At 49.0% G+C, this 20,143-nt stretch overlaps 2 protein-coding genes and 1 non-coding gene across 3 annotated transcripts; all 3 read left to right on the plus strand.

Annotated features, from left to right (window-relative positions):
* The first annotated feature begins 243 nt into the window (after positions 1 to 243).
* On the plus strand, positions 244 to 346 carry BCR38DRAFT_t179. The gene has a single exon. It is a non-coding gene; the product is annotated as a tRNA-Thr (tRNA).
* Positions 347 to 12,742: 12,396 nt separating this feature from the next.
* Positions 12,743 to 15,348, plus strand: BCR38DRAFT_474787 (P-loop containing nucleoside triphosphate hydrolase protein). Its single transcript, XM_040862982.1, has 8 exons — positions 12,743 to 13,418; positions 13,486 to 13,581; positions 13,641 to 14,075; positions 14,206 to 14,266; positions 14,423 to 14,503; positions 14,570 to 14,662; positions 14,720 to 14,898; positions 14,950 to 15,348. Exons 1-8 carry the CDS (start codon positions 12,798 to 12,800, stop codon positions 15,226 to 15,228), a joined length of 1,845 nt encoding a protein of 614 aa, XP_040715701.1. The 5' UTR covers positions 12,743 to 12,797; the 3' UTR covers positions 15,229 to 15,348.
* A 784-nt stretch (positions 15,349 to 16,132) lies between these two features.
* BCR38DRAFT_434661 (uncharacterized protein) lies at positions 16,133 to 17,195 on the plus strand. The gene is made up of 2 exons (XM_040860312.1): positions 16,133 to 16,566; positions 16,647 to 17,195. The coding sequence occupies exons 1-2, from the start codon at positions 16,385 to 16,387 to the stop codon at positions 16,762 to 16,764; spliced, it is 300 nt and encodes a 99-aa protein (XP_040715702.1). The 5' UTR covers positions 16,133 to 16,384; the 3' UTR covers positions 16,765 to 17,195.
* Positions 17,196 to 20,143: the final 2,948 nt, after the last annotated feature.

The raw sequence follows: 20,143 nt of genomic DNA on the forward strand, positions 1-20,143 counted from the left end.
GGAGGTCCCGGCTGCCCTCCTCGGCCACTGGAGGAAGAGATGGCTCACCGGAGCAGAGCATCACGATCGCCAGCGACGCGCCATCGCTGAGGAACCGGAGGGCCCTTCGATGCAGATACCGAAAGGGGGCAAGTATTTCGGCCTGAACCGACTGGAGGCGTCTACGCTGTGCTAGATCAGGACGGAAAAAATAGGACTAGATATTAATAAAGTCGTCTATTTATCCCTTTTATTAGTTATTTAGTCGGCTGGTGTAGTTGGTCACTTCGCTGGTAGATAAGTCCCGATTTGAGCCTCGCCCACTTGGGTCGGTGACGAGTCGCGGGTTCGAATCCCGCAGCTGACACACAAGGGGGTTTAGTCAACCCTTACGGCGCGCTGCCCACCTTGTTGACTTCGCCTACCTAGCGATAATAGGGAGATTGGTGCAGTTTAGGATTACGAGCATCCTAGCCAGTCGACCGTCAAGCACTACGTCGGCGGAATATAACTCGACAGCCGGTCCAGAATTCGAATCGTTAATCCGGCCCCTTATCGGACCTCGCCTATCCGATAACGCTCGTCGGCGAACCCGTCCCCTCACGATAGAAGGCGCGCAGCACGCCCTCTCGCCGCGATTCTTGCGAGCGTCTAGACCACGTTACGGTCTATCCACTTGAGCGTATGATTGAGATGTATACGCTCGACGAGAACCCCAATTAGCAGATACTACGACTTGTCGCGACAAAAAATAGTCGAGCATCTTCTGCACATCAGCAGCATCCCACCCCTGAGGACGAATTTAAGTGCCACATTACCACACTTATCGGTAGTTCAGGCAGGGGTTGTAGCACAGACTTAGGGAGGGACAGGAGGTTTAGTAGTCGTTTGGCTACAAGTTTACCTGTATAACCGCCCAACGCGGCTTAAGGGCCCGCTATATAATCTATAGCCCCTTAAGGGAGTATTTGTAGAGGTACCGAGGGTTAACACCTACGGCGTATTTAATATTTTTTTTTAGTTATTTAACTAATTAGATAGACTAGAAAGCTTACGTAATAGTCTATCTATAATAGTATATTTCTTTTTAAGGACGTATTTAATGTGAAGGTCAACCCTCGCAGACTCACTACAACCAGGTGACTTACAGCTGGAACACCTGCCATGGCAGTGTCAGATGGGAAGCCAATCATAACCCTTGTAGGAGCCCCGCCAAGCGTGGATGACTTAGTCGCGCTCCCTCAAACCTAAGTTGTCATCTTCTTTCCTTCGCTCCTTAGAGTAGAATCTTCGTCGATAGCACCTAATCGAGGTCTCTACCAATGCGATGCAACCCAGGTCGTGACATAGTGTACGGTCGCAAACGTTGTAGATACGGCCAAGCTTACGCCATGAAATTTCAGGGTTGCGCTTTTTAGCTTGGATAGCTAGCTGAAGATCGGCTTCTTTAGATTTACGAGGCATGTTGTGGGAGGGAAGAAAAGTATAAGCTAAGTTTAAAGGTTGAAATATTTGAAAAAGTGCGAAAGTGACTTGTGTGCGAAAATGACTTGTGGATCACGTTAAGACTTATTCTATAAGAAAGAAATAGCCTAGATCTCGAGCTTAGATATCTCTTATAGAGTATATCTCTACGAATAGTACTATACTACCCCTACTTACAATATATAAGGGGAAGTCTATTTAGTAGTAGTAGTTTCCTCTAACGTACCCCACAAGCAAGTTGGCCACTTTTTCTTGGCACCGTATGAATAACTTCAATAACTTAACTAAACTAAAAAATAATAACTCAAACTAATCGGAATCCTCTTCCTCGTACGTATCTTTATCATTCTCACAAGTACGAGCATTATGTCCGGGTTCTCCGCAGATCCTACAGCGCCGTCGGCGTGGTTCGGCCGGTCTCATACGACAACGACTTACACGTATTGACGTGGGGTTAGGGGTTTTGGGTGCTCGTTTTCGTTTTTTTTTGGACATTCAGACGAATTATGTAAGCGCGTTCTTGAAGGGTATTTAAGACCTTGTGTATATAGTCGCTCTCTTGAGAAAAAGATAGGAATTCAAGCGGCCTTTTCCACAGTAATCTGAACCAATTTCTCTTTACTTGGACAGGCATTCAATGTCTAATGTACCTGTTGAGGTACTTTTGTTGCCCCTATAGATCTGATTGTGCCTGCTGAGGCCATTGTTCCCACCTTTCACCTGTTGAGGCTCCTTTTCTTCTCTAGCCTGCTGAGGCTCCAGTTGTTAGTACCTGTTGAGGTACTTGTCGTTCCGATCAGGGCAAAGAGCTCTTGATCTTGTTAATTCTTTCCACCTCCCGGATAGTAAGGTCTTGTTGAGGATCTTGTTGTCCGTTGCCATCATCATAACACCTTGAACCTGCGGGTGGTTTCACTGCCCGTCGTCAGTATATCATCCTGTAGCTGCTGTTCAATATCCCGTTGAGACTGTAAATCCTGAGCGTCTCGTAAACTAAGAGATCCTCCATCTTGTAGCTGTCGATTTTTAGTCCTTCGACGACGGCTTAGCTCTTGATTGGCCTTCCGAAGTGTAGTAACCTTATCCTTAAGTAAAACTAACCGATGTATAACAGCCGTCGCACTACGTGAAAATTGGTTAATAGCCGTAAGTATTGTCGTCGGGGAGCTATTCTGATGCTGTACGATTCTGTTTTTAACGTATTCAGACTGGGATTGCGCCTCGGTTAGGTTATTTGGAGTCTTTGATTCCCAGATTAAGGGGGCGCCAGACGAGCTCCCAGGAGGTGTAGGCGTATGTAGCTTAATATCCAGCTGTGAAATCACATATTCCGGGTCGTACGGAATAAGTCCTGTCCCCCTGAAACCTGCCTGGATATTCGACTTAGTTATAGTCGTACGATACGCCCTATAGAATGCCGAAAAGAAATCCTCCTTCGAGATATAGGTTATATGCGCCCGTATTAGGTCTTCAATTTCTTTGCCGTACGACCTTTTCAAAGGCCTAAAACAGCCTATATCGAGAGGCTGGAGCTTATGTGACGAATGAGCAGGCATACTAAGTGTAATAATAGTATGCTCTTTGCAATATAGCTCGAAGTCAGTCGAGTGGTGGCTCTTATACCCGTCGAGGATAAGAAGACGATAACCACCTTTCGTACGATTCTTCGTATAGCGATCAAAGTGCTGAATCTAGTCTACGCCTCGCTTATTTGCTGTCCAACCGTTTTTAGTTATAGCGATTGCCTAATCGGACGGGAATGGGCTATTCTCGTACCAGGATACGAGGTAGTTTTGACCCGCGACAATAATATACGGCGGGATAGCCCAGCCGGACGAATTAATACCCTGGATTACTGTAGCCTATTCTCGATTGCCTTGTTGGACTGTACGAGGCCTTCCGCGTCGTTCGGCACTTATAACTACCATCTTGTCAGGTTACGGCCTGGACCGAAGGCGATAGTACAGAGTGAAGGGGAGAAATAGGCGTGTCCCCCTGGTGGTCACTTGGTGATGGCAGGTAGGTGTGACGACTGACACATGGACGATAAGCAGGGACATCCTGACATGGCCTGCCCTGATCTGGACGAGCGCGTTCCCCTTATGATAGGAGAACGGCCAGACATACTTGTAACCCTTTCCTTCTCTTTCTTCCCTAGTTTAGTATTCAACAATAGAGATGCACTGATATGCAACCTTGATTCGTACCTATGTGCCTCTGCCTCGTTACATAATACTAAACTCAAACCTATAGTCTGGAGAGACTCAAATCATCTTAAGAAAATTGAAGACGAACGCGCGCCCTCCCGGCAAGCGTAACTGATCTACGTCTGATCAGAGCAAGAATGGCCCCAATTCGCGGAGCTAGTGTGAACCTGGGTCGAGAGGCCCTTCTACGACGAATCGCCACTAGGATTACGGATCTGGCCTTGACCAGGGAAACTCTCGACCAGATCAGAACAAACCCGGATACCTTTCGCTGTCACGTTTCGGAGGATGAACTTCTCCAGGACGAACGAGACCGTATCGCCTCAATTGGAAACCGTACCAAGCTCGCACTATACACCCCTGAAGACCAAAGACAAGACGCCATTATCGCAGACCCCTCCTCGATCGAAGCATTGGTAGAGTCTGACCAGACCGAGGACCTCGCCTGTCATGTCCGAGACCTCGCTGTTAAAGAACTGGTACACCGAGAACAGGTCGGACTGTTATGTGACCTGCTGAATCGGCTAGACACGATCCAGGGCCAGCTTGCCGAACTGTGGGAAAAGGAAGCCACGCGCTGCGCATTGTTGGAACAACAAGTTCGGGAGCTTGCCCAGGAAAAGGCCCGACTAAACGAGGACATCGTGCAGCTGAATCGGAGGGTTTCCCCCCAGACTACGACTCCTGCGGCCCAAGGCGGGGGCACGATTCGCACCTCCGATGCCGATATCTTTACCGACGACGATAGCGGCAAAGTGAAGGTTTATTTCGACCCTTGGTACTACAATCTGACCAAGTCCCTAGAGCAATACCCAACCAGATGGCCCTCTGATCAGGATAAGATGCTCCTGGTGACCCAACGCCTGGGCGGAGCGGCATCGAGGGACTTGATGTCATACCTACACGAAAACAACGCCTACCGCATTACGCATTGGCAGGGGCTGCTGGACCACCTCTACACCACCTACCACGACGAAGACCAAATAGAATCTGCCCGCGCCGAATTCCGGGGACTTCGCATGAACGACAAGGACGAGTTTCACTTGTTCAAAACGAGGTTTATGCGCCTCGCAGGGCAATCCCTCGTGCCCGCTGACTCGTACAAATACGAGTTTAACCTACGCCTCTGTTCTCGCATTAAGCTTCAGATGATCCGAGACTACGACGATTCAAGCATTGACTTTATGCAATTCGTTGGGATCGCAGCCAAGCAGGCGAGTGCACAGAAACGAATCTACGAAGAGCGGGAACGAGGCCGAAGGAGGGAACCTACGAAGAAGGACGGCCGGGAAACAGGCGGAGCCACGTCGACTGCCCCTGATCAGGCCGAGAAGACACCTAGAAGATGCAGAAGACGCACTTCAACGAACCATGGCGTAACCGAGGGCATAGGTGGGGAGGAACGACAGCGGTTGATGAGAATCGGAGCATGTTTCAAATGCAAGAAGACTGGACACCTTGCGTCCGACTGCACCGATCAGGGCTCGAGTCAAGAGCTCCAAGCTTCAATCCAGGCTATCGTACAACAATCTCTCGCTGCAGCGGTTGCTGCCATGACTCCGACGGGTAAGATGTTGGGTGCGCCCCCGCCTCGACCACGCGCCCGACGGGTTGTCGAGATAGACACGGACGACGAAGAGTCTGAGGACTCGGGAAAAGATTATACTCCAGGAAAGATGTCTCCATCTGGAGTAAGGTGTTGACCATCGAACGATATGGATTTTCTGTTGCTGCACTGGATTTGGTGCCCCTATTAGGGGGCAGGTCCCTTTCACTACCGTGTAAGCTTACAAAAAATGGAATTGCTCTTTCTATATCTTCTTTGATCGACACTGGAGCAGGCGGCTACGCCTTTATGGATTTGAAGACAGCACGACGAGCCTATAGGACTCTTAAGGCCGAAATTATTGACGACTTTGAACCGGTGCCTTGTGGGGGGTTTGATGGCATTCCGACCCAATGGATAACTACCGCCCTAGTAACTACGCTCGAGCTAGACGGTCGGAACTTCCCAGATACAGTGTTTCTCCTGATCAAGACGGGAGGCACGCACGAAGTTATTCTAGGCCGCAATTGGTTGGCAGAACACGATATCCTCCCCGATTGCCGCCGACACGAACTGCGGTGGCCAGAGAACCTACCCCGGGACGACGAGGTGCCGTTGGGAGACAGCCCTGACCCTACAACGCATGCGCCTAGGCCTGATCAGGGAAAGACGGTTCGGCTCGAGGAGACGAAGCATTCAGAAACGACCTTTCCTGCAAGTCCAGCCCGTCCCCGACCGAACCCCCCTGAACTACACCACCCATCCCCAAACCGCGACAAGGTTATAGGGAAGGGTCAACGCCGGAACTTAGAACGGATGGACAGGCAGCTTTACCCTCGACCCCTCCCGTCCTCTCTGCCACGGAAGAAGGACAAGGAGGGAACCCCCCGAAAGGAGGAGATGGGCATGGATATGGCCATCGTGAACGCCGTGACTTTCACCACCTGGTCTAGGCGATTACCTGATCAAGTCGGTGTAACTAGTATTTACGGAATCGAACGCGCAATTCAGGAAAAACGGCGCGAAGAAGGAATTGACGAAGACCCCTTGAAGTACGACGACGAGACACTGCGCCGCCTAGTAGATGAAATAGTCCCACGACAACACCAACACGAACGAGGAGTGTTTTCGAAGATCGAATCGGATACCCTGGCCCCAAACCGCCCTGGAGTCGACATGAATATCGAACTTGAGTCCGATCACAAACTATCTTTTAGCCCGTTATATCATATGACCTCCAAACAGCTCGAAGCGGTTCATGAATACCTTATGGACAATCTGAAAAAGGGGTTTATTACCCCTAGTTCGGCCCCATGGGCGTCGCCTGTACTCTTTGTACCCAAATCAAATGGGGGACTTCGCTTCTGCGTGGACTACCGGAAGCTGAACGCTATTACGAAGAAAGATCGGTACCCCTTACCCCTGATCGAGGAAACATTAGCTCGGGTTAGTCGCGCTCGAGTCTTTACGAAGATCGATATCCGACAGGCCTTCCACCGCATTCGCATGGACCCCGGTGCGGAAGACCTGACGACATTCCGCACCCGTTTTGGATCCTACAAATACAAGGTAGTGCCATTCGGATTGACCAATGGACCTTCTACCTTCCAGAGGTACATTAATGACGCACTTATCGACTACCTCGGCGATTTCTGCTCAGCCTATATCGATGATATCCTTATCTATTCGGATAACGAACTAGAACACGAGATCCACGTCAATAAGGTCTTACAACGACTACGGGAGCATGGACTCCAGGCAGACATCAAGAAGTGCGAATTCTATGTGACGGAAACAAAGTTTTTGGGCTTTATTATCAGTACGAAGGGGATAGCGGTAGACCCGGAGAAGGTACGGGCTGTAGAAGATTGGGAACCACCAGACGGGATAAAGGGCGTCCAATCTTTTCTCGGATTCTGCAACTTTTACCGAAAGTTTATTCGGGACTTCGGCCGTCTAGCCCGACCCTTGACCCGATTGACCCGAAAGGGTCAAAGCTGGAAATGGACCGAAGAGTGCCAAGCAGCTTTCCAAAGTCTAAAGGAGGCATTGCTCTCGGCGCCCGTCCTGGCCCATTACCATGAAGGCTGGGAAACCCAGGTCGAGACGGACTCCTCTGACGGGGTCCTAGCTGGGGTACTATCCCAGAAGAACCCGGAGACGGGCGAATTCCACCCCGTAACCTACTACTCGAAGACTATGACGGATACGGAGACCCGATACCCGATTCACGACAAGGAGCTACTGGCGGTTATGGAGGCTCTGCGGCAGTGGGAGTACATGCTCTTACCGCAGAAGTTCCTGATCGTAACCGACCACGAGGCCCTCGAATACTTTAGTACGAAAAGGATGTTGAACTTCCGGCAAATAGGATGGGTAGACCTGATGTCCAAATTTGACTTCAACCTGATCTATCGGCCGGGACGATTGAATCAAGCCGCAGATGGCTTATCACGAAAAGCGGAAGACCTTCGCACAGCACAGGCTATAAAGGAAGCAGACCGCCATAGGGCATTGTTTACCCCTATATGCCCGATTGGTCCTATAAGACGGCTATGGATTAACGCCTTGGACCGCGACGAGACGACCAGCGACGGAGTAGGAGGACCACAAGGATACGAGGTGGTCGAGAAGATCTTGCAATATAACCGGACTCTGCCAGAGCTGGAAACCTGGAGGATACGGGCTCGGTCTGATCAGGACAACGACAAGGATTGGAGACTACAAGATGGGTACCTAACGTACCAGAACCGTATTTTCGTTCCCGACAAGGACGACTTACGAACTTGTCTAGTATCGGAACACCACGACCCCTTAGTCATGGCACACCCGGGCCAGAACAAGGTCCGCCGCCTACTCGCCAGACAGTACTATTGGCCGGGGCTCCATGGATTCGTGGATCGGTTCTGTGCGAATTGTTGGACCTGCTGAGCCAGTAAGGTCCCTCGCCACAAGACGCCGGGGTTGCTACGCCCCCTCCCTATACCAGATCGGCCGTGGCAACATGTCGTAATGGATTTCAAGGAGTTTCCCCCTGATCAGGATGGATTTGACAACGTCTTTGTGGTAATAGACCGCCTAGGCAAAAAGGCCTTCTCATTACCGTGCCACCGAACGGTAACAGCCACGGAGACAGCCTTACTGTATTACGACCATGTGTGGCGAATCTATGCCTGGCCCGACTCGATTACATCTGATCGAGGGCCCCAGTTCATATCGGCCTTTTGGGATGAGCTTTGTCGCCTGGCCGGCGTAAAGCACCACTTAGCATCAGCCTACCATGGTCAGACATCGGGACAGGTAGAGATTATGAACGAATACATCGATCAGCGTCTGAGGCCGTATGTGAATAGGTACCAAGACAACTGGGCCCGTATGTTGCCGGCACTGGATTTGGCCCAGGCAACAATGCCACACGAGTCAACGGGACTCTCCCCGTTCCGACTGGAACTAGGATATGAACCGCGAATGCATTTCGATGTAACGGCTAGGCTAGATCAAAGCAAGATGAAGCCTAAAGAGCGCCTTACTCGTAACGAAGCGGCTGCGATGGCAGGGCGCATGCATGAAGGATGGGAGTTTGCGAAACGAGCAATGGCCAAAGCCCAGGAACGTCAAGCCCGACAGGCAAACAAGAAACGGCGGGAGCCTGATTGGGACATTGGTGATCGAGTCTGGCTATCTAAGAAAGGCTGGAATACGGATCGACCATCTGACAAGCTAGATTTCCCGAATGATGGTCCTTTCGAGGTAGAGGCTCGGATAGGGCATTCCTACAAGCTAAAGTTGCCTGATCGGCTCAAGGTCCATAACCAGTTCCCAGCAGACCGTCTCCGGAAGGATCCAGATAACCCGGTTCCCGGCCAACGCCGACAGCCGCCGTTACCAGTAGTAGTTAATGGGGAACACGAGTGGTACGTGCCGAAGATCATTTCGTCACGAATCCATCGGGGCAAACTCCAGTACATGGTAGATTGGCTAGGGGCGGACCCGTATGATATATGGTATAATGCCAGGGGGTTCAAGAATGCCGTATCAAAACTCCGTGAGTTCCATACGGAATACCCAGAGAACGCTGGACCACCAGCACGGCTAGCACAGTGGCAGAAGGCCTTAGAAACGGGGTACGACGACCCTGATCACCCCGAGGATGATAAACCTCTACAAGGGGGAATCGACCGACAGCGTCGGCGAAGATCGAATAAGTGAGAATGCGGGAAACGGAAGAGGCTCGCGGGCGACCCTCTTCGAGGGGGGGGTGATGTGACGACTGACACATGGACGATAAGCAGGGACATCCTGACATGGCCTGCCCTGATCTGGACGAGCGCGTTCCCCTTATAATAGGAGAACGGCCAGATATACTTGTAACCCTTTCCTTCTCTTTCTTCCCTAGTTTAGTATTCAACAATAGAGATGCACTGATATGCAACCTTGATTCGTACCTATGTGCCTCTGCCTCGTTACAGTAGGGGTGTTCACAGTAGTTCATTGATCTCTGCCCTCTCTATCTTCCTCCGTCTCGACTCCTTACTTATAGCCAGCCGAGGTTCTCTCTTGGATTCTGGATGTTTGCTTCCGTATGTCTGTGTTCCTCCGACTTCGGCCAATATCTTGGATAGCGGCTCCTTATCTGCAACCAAGCGATTCCCTATCCGCTGCAAACGGCTTCGACGGCTCTCATTCGCCACAAGCGGCTCTCTAGCCGCCACAAACGGCTTCCTACCTGGTGGAAGCCGGCCCGCCTCGGATGCACTTGTGGCTCTGACACATCTCGGATGAGATTAAGCCTATCGCGAACCCTATCTCGTCGAAGTTATAGATATCCGCCTCTTGGATACCATATTTCGCAATTGTATTTCGTACGAGCGTAAACCACGCGCGATACGCGTCAGGATCTTCGCAATAGGCTCGTTGGTAGTCGATTCTTCGATTAAAACGCGTCCGAAGGTCTGGTTGTCTTTGTACGAAGTTCGAGGCCCAGTTTGTGAAGGTCAACCCTCGCAGACTCACTACAACCAGGTGACTTACAGCTGGAACACCTGCCATGGCAGTGCCAGATGGGAAGCCAATCATAACCCCTGCAGGAGCGTGGACGACTTAGTCGCGCTCCCTCAAACCTAAGTTTGTGATCTTCTTTCCTTCGCTCCTTAGAGTAGAATCTTCGTCGATAGCACCTAATTGAGGTCTCTACCAATGCGATGCAACCCAGGTCGTGACACAGTTGACGCCGACGCGTCCAGCGCCACGGTCACGGAGCAGTCGGTTAGCCATAGCTTCAACACCATGGAGCCGGGGAGGAAATGATCGCGAATCTAGGTCAAGTATGTATTGTACGACCGCTAACTCTTCTGATTCCGTAAGCTTATGACTAGATTGTCGAGTATCGCGTCGAGATAGTAGTCCGCGTTTTCGGTTAGCTAGAGTTGTACGAGGGACATTGTAGAGTTGGGCAGCGCTTTGGATGCTTAATTCGGGTTTCGATTGAAGCGCCTGACACGCTAGAATCATGTCGCTTTCTTTCCAATTCGATCCCATCTTGGTATGTGTAAAGATTAATTAAAAGGTTGTTCGTACGGTGCCAAGAAAAAGTGGCCAACTTGCTTGTGGGGTACGTTAGCTCTAATAGATAAGCTTTATTGCGTTCGATTCGCTACTTAAATTCGTCCGAATTGTATTCCACTAGATTAGCTAATTTGTATGTAGTTGGAGAGCTATTACGTAGTAAATAAGAGACACACTATTATAAAGGCGTATAATTTCCCTGCAAAATGGGGTGCGTGCAACAAGGTGGTTAATACGATTACAAGACTCAGGCTACACCGGGAACTAGGACATGCAGGTCGACTTTATCCGTTATTTACCCTGTCAAACAATCTTAAAGTATGAGCACAGCAGTCTGACGTGGTTTTCTTCGGCTGGAGCGCTTTAATGAAAACTGTGGTCTACGTTGGTCGACATCCGGGGTTTAGAAAACCAACTACCCCTAGCCAGGAACTGTAATAATTGTATCCTCTGCTGCTTGTGAATAGATGGGCAAGCCACTGCAGTTGCTTCTGGAAGAGGATGGCATCAGAAATTTACACGTCACTGATAGGTGCATTTGTTTCTCCTTACAGGCATTACTTATATGCTGAATGGTACAATGCATCTTAGGGTGTACATTCGTCGATCGAAATCATAGTCTTCTATCTTGTATTGGTTTGACCCACCATGCCGGTCATAGTCACCTGAAGGTTGAAGAATAAAAAATAGAAGAATGAAGGAAGATGATAAAAGTCCCGCTAAAATCCCAGAGCCGGGCAATGTATGCACAACCGGATGAGGAAATGAGACTTATTATTTTTGTGATTGAATTCATCCATAGAGGTAGTCATAGTTTTGACAGATTAAAATCTACTGAAATAGCAACTTTTTCCTTGGTAAATAGCAAGACATCTATTCTTGGGGCACTGTCATAAATAAGGCCGACAGGTAATGGCTCCTAGGGTGTAGCTGAGGTGACAGGTCTGATTAAAGCTGGAATTTGTGCTACAGAACATGTCGAAGTGCTGTTAGTTCGTTACTGTCGGAATCCAAGTACTAGGGGCTGCATTGGTACTATGAAGGTGTGAGGGACTAATCCCAGGTTGGCCTTGAGGGATCCCTAAATACTGCAACGCGTGCCTGCCTGCCTCTACCCTTCCACGCCTGAGGCCACAACTTCCTAGAGTTATTGGCCAAGTTCATAAACTCAATCTTCGCCACCAAGTTACTTTCAAAGATGTTCTGCTGGGAGACATAAATAGTGCCGTTGAAATACGACACCGAAGCCGGGAGAGTGGTTAAGCGAAGCTGATCGTTCAGACCCTAGAATCCGTACTGTGAAACATTTGCACAACATCGGCTGTTCTTCGCATAAGATGAAGAGTAGTGGTCACCTCCAGAATCAAAAAGGAAAAACAGATCTGGATGCTGGCCTTGAGAAGTCGAGAGAATATGCAACCGAGCAATAAGTGACAATTTGAGCCTGCTCGTATGCTTGGGGTAAAAATGTGGGAAATCTTCCAGACAAGCAATGCAAGTAGCTCCCAAATCTCCCATGAATAACGTGCACTGCCATAAGATTCTCTAAGTTGGTAAACAAATAGAGTGAGGATGGATCATGGACTGTATGAGGCTCGACCGCTTACTTGGAGAGCGGTCGTACAAACTCAAGGTAGAAGGGGGCTTTAAGTGTGCACTGGCGATAACCTAGATACGGTCAACTGGACCTTCTCTTTCTGCCACTAGAGCATCCATATTGACCTAATATTCTTGTTGAGAGGTGTGGCAGAAAAGAAAAACTTGAAAGTAGCAACGACATAGATGCCAACCAAGCGTTCAAGGCTGGGAAGAAGCGTAGGTTGAAAGTAACCTGTGAATTAACTGGAACCCCCGTTCGCGAACCTCCCCGCTGCAGGTGCACGACCCACTAGTATAGACCCACTTATAACGGCCTTATCGCAACTTTTTGGACCGATAAGAGCCAAAAATATTTCCACCTCTCAACCTCGCAACTCCAATTGCTTCAAGTTTCACAGTGGCAGCAGCATTTGAAAATGGAGTCGGTTGCTCACAGCAAGAAGAGGAAGTTCAAGGACGCCAATGGCTCCAAAAAATTGGTTACCAAACAGACGATTGTCTCAGCTCAAACTCCACCTACCCCCAAGGCGAAAAAGTTGAAGCGTGCCAAACCAGAGATCGACATCCGTGAGGCATTCACAAGCGAAGAAGACGACGACGAAGAGGTCGAAGCAGACGAAGAGGAGGCAGACGATGAGCCAGAAATTGACGCAGCAGAGAGCGAGGAAGAGGACTCGGCAGCATATGAGGATAACGAACTGAACAAGCGGATTACCTCGGTGAATGTCGAGGATGGTGACGATGCCGTCGCCAAAGTTGCCGGTTTGCCCGATGGAAGCAGTCTTTCCTTGCCAACAACGGTCAACGAGAACGCACAAAACTTCTCCGACCTGAAGCTTACCGAAATGACCATGAACGCCATCAAGGACATGGGCTTCACATCAATGACAGAAATTCAGCGCAAGGCGATCCCGGCACTGTTAGCAGGACGAGACGTTCTGGGTGCGGCCAAGACAGGTTCAGGAAAGACGTTGGCCTTTTTGATCCCGGCCGTGGAAATGTTGAGTGCTCTTCGTTTCAAGCCGAGAAATGGTACCGTGAGTGTTCTTAAGCAACGTATCACGCGTTGCTGCTTGAAGCAACCGTTGGCTGATACACAACTAGGGCGTGATCGTGGTGTCACCCACCAGGGAATTAGCACTTCAGATCTTCGGAGTCGCAAGAGAGCTTATGGCGAACCATTCCCAGACGTATGGCATTGTAAGCAACTCGTACTGGCTGTCAAGGCATTTGAGGTAGTTGCTAAATTGGTAGTTTAGGTCATTGGTGGAGCGAATCGAAGGGCCGAAGCCGAAAAGCTCTCCAAAGGTGTCAACCTTATTGTGGCGACGCCCGGAAGGCTATTGGATCACTTGCAAAACACCCCAGGTTTTGTCTTCAAGAACCTCAAATCCCTCGTAATTGATGAGGCCGATCGGATTTTGGAAATTGGATTTGAAGACGAAATGCGCCAGATCATCAAGATCCTGAACTCAGGGGAGAAGGATAGGCAAACAATGCTCTTCAGCGCAACTCAGACCACTAAAGTTGAGGATTTGGCACGAATTTCTCTTCGAGCTGGTCCTCTGTACATCAATGTCGACGATACAGCGCAATTTAGTACAGTGGAGGGACTGGAACAGGGTTACGTTTTGTGTGAAGCAGACAAACGCTTCCTGTTACTGTTCTCTTTCCTGAAGAGAAATATGAAGAAGGTAAGTCCCACTCTTCGTCTGCTCGAGGAGTAGATTATGCCCAACTGAGGCGTCTTGGAACATTGGTTCCTTCTAGATGCTTGCCCCAGGTATTCTTTCAAGTTTTACTGACTACCCAATCACGCAACAGAAGGTCATTGTCTTTTGCTCCAGTTGCAATTGCGTTAAGTACTATGCTGAGCTCTTGAACTGTAAGCAACCCTCCTGAGCGCCTATATTACTTTCCTGGCTTGCCATTAGCAGAATGCTTCACGGAGCTCACTGGGACTGTAAAATACGATGTTGTTTTTTCTTACGAGCCCCAAAGATACGCTAGCAGAAACAATTGGCTGATTACTTCGTTGCAGATATCGATCTTCCAGTTTTGGATTTGCATGGAAAACAGAAGCAACAGAAAAGAACGAATACTTTCTTTGAGTTTTGCAACGGTACGTCAAACATCCTTGTTCTCTTCGATATTGGTGACGATCTAGTGCTGACTACTTTATATTTAGCAAAGCAAGGTACCCTCATTTGCACCGACGTGGCTGCTCGAGGCCTTGACATTCCCGCTGTAGACTGGATCATCCAGTTTGACCCTCCTGATGGTAAGTCAACGCGTGATGACCCTTGTTTCGTTCATCAAATACCTAACCTACGAGCAGATCCTCGAGACTACATCCATCGCGTGGGGCGCACTGCCCGTGGCTCAAACACCAAGGGTCGCTCCCTTATGTTCCTCCAGCCCAGTGAATCCGGGTTTCTATCACACCTCAAGACGGCGCGAGTGCCTGTAGTTGAATTCGACTTCCCCAAGAACAAGATTGTCAATGTTCAGTCACAGGTATGTTCTTTAGACGCCTGGTGGAATTTACAAATGCTAACCTACAAACAGTTGGAGAAGCTCGTTTCTCAGAACTACTACCTGAACAAGTCTGCGAAAGAGGGCTTCAGATCATACATTCACGCGTATTCCAGCCATAGTCTGCGGACTGTCTTCGATATCAACAAGCTGGATTTGGCCAAAGTAGCCAAGAGCTTTGGATTCAATGCCCCGCCGAGGATTGACATCCAGTTGGGGGCCAGTATGAGTAAGGACAAGAAGGCTCAAGGACGACGAGGCTACGGCAGCCAACCGAAACAACCCTCGCGGCAAAGCTACAACCAGCGATGAGATGCGGGGTGTTGAGCGATGGCATGAGTTGTATTACATTGATTCCATGGTCGGATATGCCCACTGGCGTTTGCTAAACAAAACAATGAATTGACAATTGAACCCTGCAAATCCATTGTGCAAGTTCTTTCCAAGCGCACCATGAACAACTGAGTAATACTTTGCTGGTTGTCAAACTGAACTGATGGTCGATTATTGCTCCAGCGCTGCTCCAGCTGTGTATATGAAGAAGTAAGACAATGTGATACTATAAATGGTAGCCATCTTGCAACCCCTACTCCGTTCAATTCAGTCTACTGTCATGGGCATCCTCTAATGCCATCAGTAACAAGAACCATGTCGGTGGGAGGCTGTCGCTTTCACGGATGTGTGGGCCAACTTCTAGATTATGACCTCTTTTGCCTACCCATATCCACCCCGTCCCTACCTCAAGCTTCGCTCGCAATTTTGGAAACGTCGGTCTGTATAAGTAGTGACAGATGAGAAGCAACTTGCCGTAGAAGCTAACGGTCCTCTTCCCAACGCTCAGAGCCAGCATTCCATTTCCACTGGAGAGATGGTCTTAATCATTCAGGCTGAGGGATTTTGGGCTTCTGAAACATAATAATACACAGCCCAACCCAAATCCTTGTAACGTGACCGTATATGGTCCTAACTGCCGAAAAAGCCGGTCATGGCTCGCACATGGAATGGCTTGAACCGTGACTCGCAAAGAGAGGGATTGATTGCCATGTTATTAGCGTCTGCCATCCGAAGTCTGAAATTCCTCCCGTGGTGATGACCTGAGGCAGAAACATCCGATTTGAGTTGCTTAAAATGTGAGCGACCGACACTAGGCACCTTCCCTTTGGGGAAGCTGAGAAGGGTCCACCGGGCTGCGCCGGGGAATTTCAGCGATCGGCGGGAGGCCAAACATCCCAGAGGTTCCAGCCAAGAAAACACACGTAAATCCTTCATCCCGCATTCACGTCTTGGTCCATCACACGAACACATCCTCCCTCTATATTTTCAAGTAGCAGAAACATTTGGCCTCTAGAGACGCAAGGTTTTTGCGAGCGAAACCAACGAACAATTCAACAACGCCTCGAAGTCCGCACCCGCAGTCTTAGACCGCAGCTGTCAGCCAAACACACCTCCCAGCCAAACCAACCTTAAGATGCGCTTCTTCACGACCGTTGTCGCAGTCCTCGCTGCTGCCCACGGCGCTTTCGCCGTAGATATTCAAAAAGATATTATCATCACATTCCCATCGGGAACGGCCGATGACATTGTCAACCGTGCTATGGTCGATATTCGCAAGGCGGGTGGCATGATCACGCACGAATACCAGCTTATCAAGTACGATCCCTTTCGCCTACAGCGACATTGGAGCTTCGCTTGCGATAAACGTTGAATATCAGGATACTGACTGTTCTCAGGGCTTTCGCAGCCAAGGCACCGCAAAAGGTGGTCGAGTCGGTGACGGCATGGAGCGCTGAATACAATGCCGTGATTGAAGAGGACAACATGGTCAAGATTTCCAACGACATCTCCTAGGAAATCTTCTTGGTTCCTGCCAACAACGAATCGCACCTTCTTCTCTCTGGGCCAACGATACAGAGGAAAGATAAGCGATTTGTACGAACCCCTTCACAAACCATGATGGAAACGAAGGATAAATACCATCGCTTGAGGCGATGCTTTCGAATATGGGCCGCAGAAACAGCCTTCTTGCGGATTGATTTTGGTGTTAGGAGGCTTTGGGGTTTGGCTGGATAGGACACAGTGTTTAGAATATAAATATAGTCTGTTTATTACAGAAAATGGAATACGGTGCTATGAGGCGCATACAAAATGGACCTGTTCTGCCCGAGCCACTTTACAGATGGGCGGCAGATCGTCAAGGTGCTGCGGGATAGACAGGGATAATATCCCCAATTGATGCTAGTGCTTGGCAGATACTACGAAGATGGAAGAACAGCTCGTAGCGGCCAGTATCAACACGTGTGATCACGGCTTCCTCTAGACTGTCATTCGCAGGAGGTTGCCGAGACTTGCTCGCAACCCAGCTCGTAGGATTTCCGTCAGACTGGACCCAGAAGTTACAAGAGCCGACATTGATGAGTGATGCCCATTCACCACTCGGGTGGTTGTCAATTTGTCTAGAGTCTTCTATTCATGGCAGAATAACTTGGGGATGGATGCTGTTGGAGTTTCGGATGTCGATTACAGATTCATGATGCAGTTGCGAATTCTGGGGTTTCACCCAAGCCCCAGACTCCATGAACATCCACGTTTTCATACCTAATCCCACCAATTTAAGTGCCCTGTAGTCATAGATAAGATTGCCAATCAATCATGAAGACGTGAATCTGCACCACGACAAGAACTATTATAGTCGGGTTGTTAGTACAACGGCCGACCAAGGGCATAACCCATGATACATTGCTGGATAGGTGAGTGATTTCACATTATGGGCTATCATGGTCAGCTTTGCAAATCGTAGGACTTGAATGCATGAAAAGGGGAGTGCCGAGGGGACCACGAAATGTTTTCCGCAATGAAATCAATCTGGTAGTTTGGCACCCATTCTGTGATGCAAGCAATCGTGGAAGGGCGTATCTTGGTAATGATTACACTTAGAGGATGCTGAAGTGGACTTATGGGAATCCCTAAGGAAATAAACATCTTCAAGTACAAAGTAAACTGGCATCTCCAGCCAATTCTCATCATTGTCCTCAGGACAGAACACCAATACCTCCAGGGATAGAACCACGAGCTCCAGCCAAAGTGACATTGGGAAGCTCTCAAGTTGTTAGACTAAGACGAGAAGTGATGAAGGGCTATCTGTATCCTGCGCATCCGTAATACCGTGTCTAAGGTGATACCTTTAAGTGGCAGGGTAGGTGGTCGTCTAGCAAGAGCCTCTCTTTCATCGTTTATAAATGTGGATTTGATGGGCTTTTGATAAGTAATGCCCAGTTAGGCCCCCAGACTTATAGAAGCTATATTGGCTGCAACCGATGGTGACTGGCCTAGCCTTAAGTATCTTACATATAATAGTAGCTTGGCACAATGAAGGAAGTCTAACTGTGGAGCAATTGTATTATCTTCTCAACGCTACAGGTTCTACAATGGTGCTCAAGCCCCGAATCTACTTCGAATTCGGCTGGGGTTGGAATGTACTTGTTCTCGGAATTTCATTGGTTGTTCGTGATAAGTAGCTTCAATCATAGAACCTAACAAGGTTAACTTAAGTACCAAACACAATTCGCAGCTCCCTGTCGGGTGCATCTGCATTCCTGATCGATTCCATTGTTGTTGATGTAGTCCAAGGGATGGCAGGGCAATCTGGGGACACAGTTTTAGATCACGTAACCTCTGTGTGCGCATTGGATACCCGCCAGCACGTTGTCGCCTTGTTCAGACTCTCAAGCATATCCGCATCGGCTTGAGCATATTAACTTGCAACCCATCCCAGAGCTTTGGAGCTTCAAGCTTGGAGCACCGAAAGTACAGCCACGAGGAGATATGGCGGAGCAAGGCATGAGGCTGCAGCCCCTGGCTGCGGGTTGTCCCTGCTGACAGCTTGCGATGGCATGCAAACAACGGGAATGATTCGACAGACACATAAATGTGGATATGTCGAATATTGCAGGACTGTTCGACAGTGGCTACCGTGGGTCTTTCGGGATCTGGCGGTTATGCTGCAATAGCGGTCTGATGAACTCTTCTAACCGAAGAGGTCAAAGCACAGAATGCTCGAGTGCCAAAGGGGAACTTCAAGCAGTCAAGTTGCTGCTGAAGACCTGGCCAGAATGGAAACTCTGGACAATTGAAGTGAAACAACAAGCCGTGATATTAGTCATTTAACCAGCTGTGTTGTGTAATAAAAGCCAAGACCACTGTGTGCTTACATACTGCACAGTGACGACTCCCTTGCGATTAGTAATCATTGGGAATAGCGACACGGACGATCCTTCGCCAGGATAAGCGAATTGCTGATGCGTCCTCCAAACAACGTTTTATCATAAATTAGAAAGGAGCATGAGCCAGCCGATCTTGGTGGAAGGTGTATTCGGAAACTCCGCACAGACTCGGCAGAGGGCCTAGATAATCTAATAAGAAAAGGATGCAGTTCGAGTTGAGATCAGCGACATACCGCTATACAACGTGGCCCCTTAGGTGGTTTCCAATTTAAAGCCTGAGGCTACTTGTTTGGTCTCTAAAGCCTGCCGAGGACTCATGAAATGGAGAACGTCATAGAATGCGGTGGATTCTGACGGTACTTAAACCTATTTAGGTAGGCTACACGTGAAGTTTAGTAGTAAAGAAGTACTGCATAAAGTTGATCTTAAAACAGAAGGGTTAGTTCAGGGGTAGGGAGGGTAAGGGGGGACGCGAGAGCACCTTGAGGCTTGGAATATGGTTTTTACATTTACTTTTTGTAACGTTGTGTGTTGTTGAAGATGTCAGTATTTGTGATATTGGTGACGATACTTAAATACCGTCAGAACCTTGAAGAGTACTATCACATTTCGGGGCCCCTAGTGGTACAAAGGGGACGCTAAATTTGAAAATGCTGCAGCAAGCTTGGGCGACCAACCCCTGTAGATGCTAGGTTTCGACTTGATCGATAAGGACCCGTGTCGGCGGTCTTGTATTGGTAGTAGCTCCAATTGAATGCATGCTCGTCCTCGCTTCAATTATGAAGCATTGAATGAAAAGACGATCACAGGACTGGAGCTTCGGGATAACTAAGGCTTCATGCTTGACTCGACAATCTCCATTCATGCCCACAATGGAGTTACAAGGCGTCCTGTAGCCTTGCTATCATCGCCCAAGTCTAGCGATAACTTTCTAGGAGGATGTCATTTCAGTTATTTCCACCCCATGTATCAAAAGATCACGAACTTATCACCGTCAACACACAGAC

The sequence above is a fragment of the Pseudomassariella vexata genome, assembly GCF_002105095.1.
Source record: "Pseudomassariella vexata strain CBS 129021 chromosome Unknown BCR38scaffold_7, whole genome shotgun sequence".
NCBI lineage: Eukaryota > Fungi > Ascomycota > Sordariomycetes > Amphisphaeriales > Pseudomassariaceae > Pseudomassariella > Pseudomassariella vexata.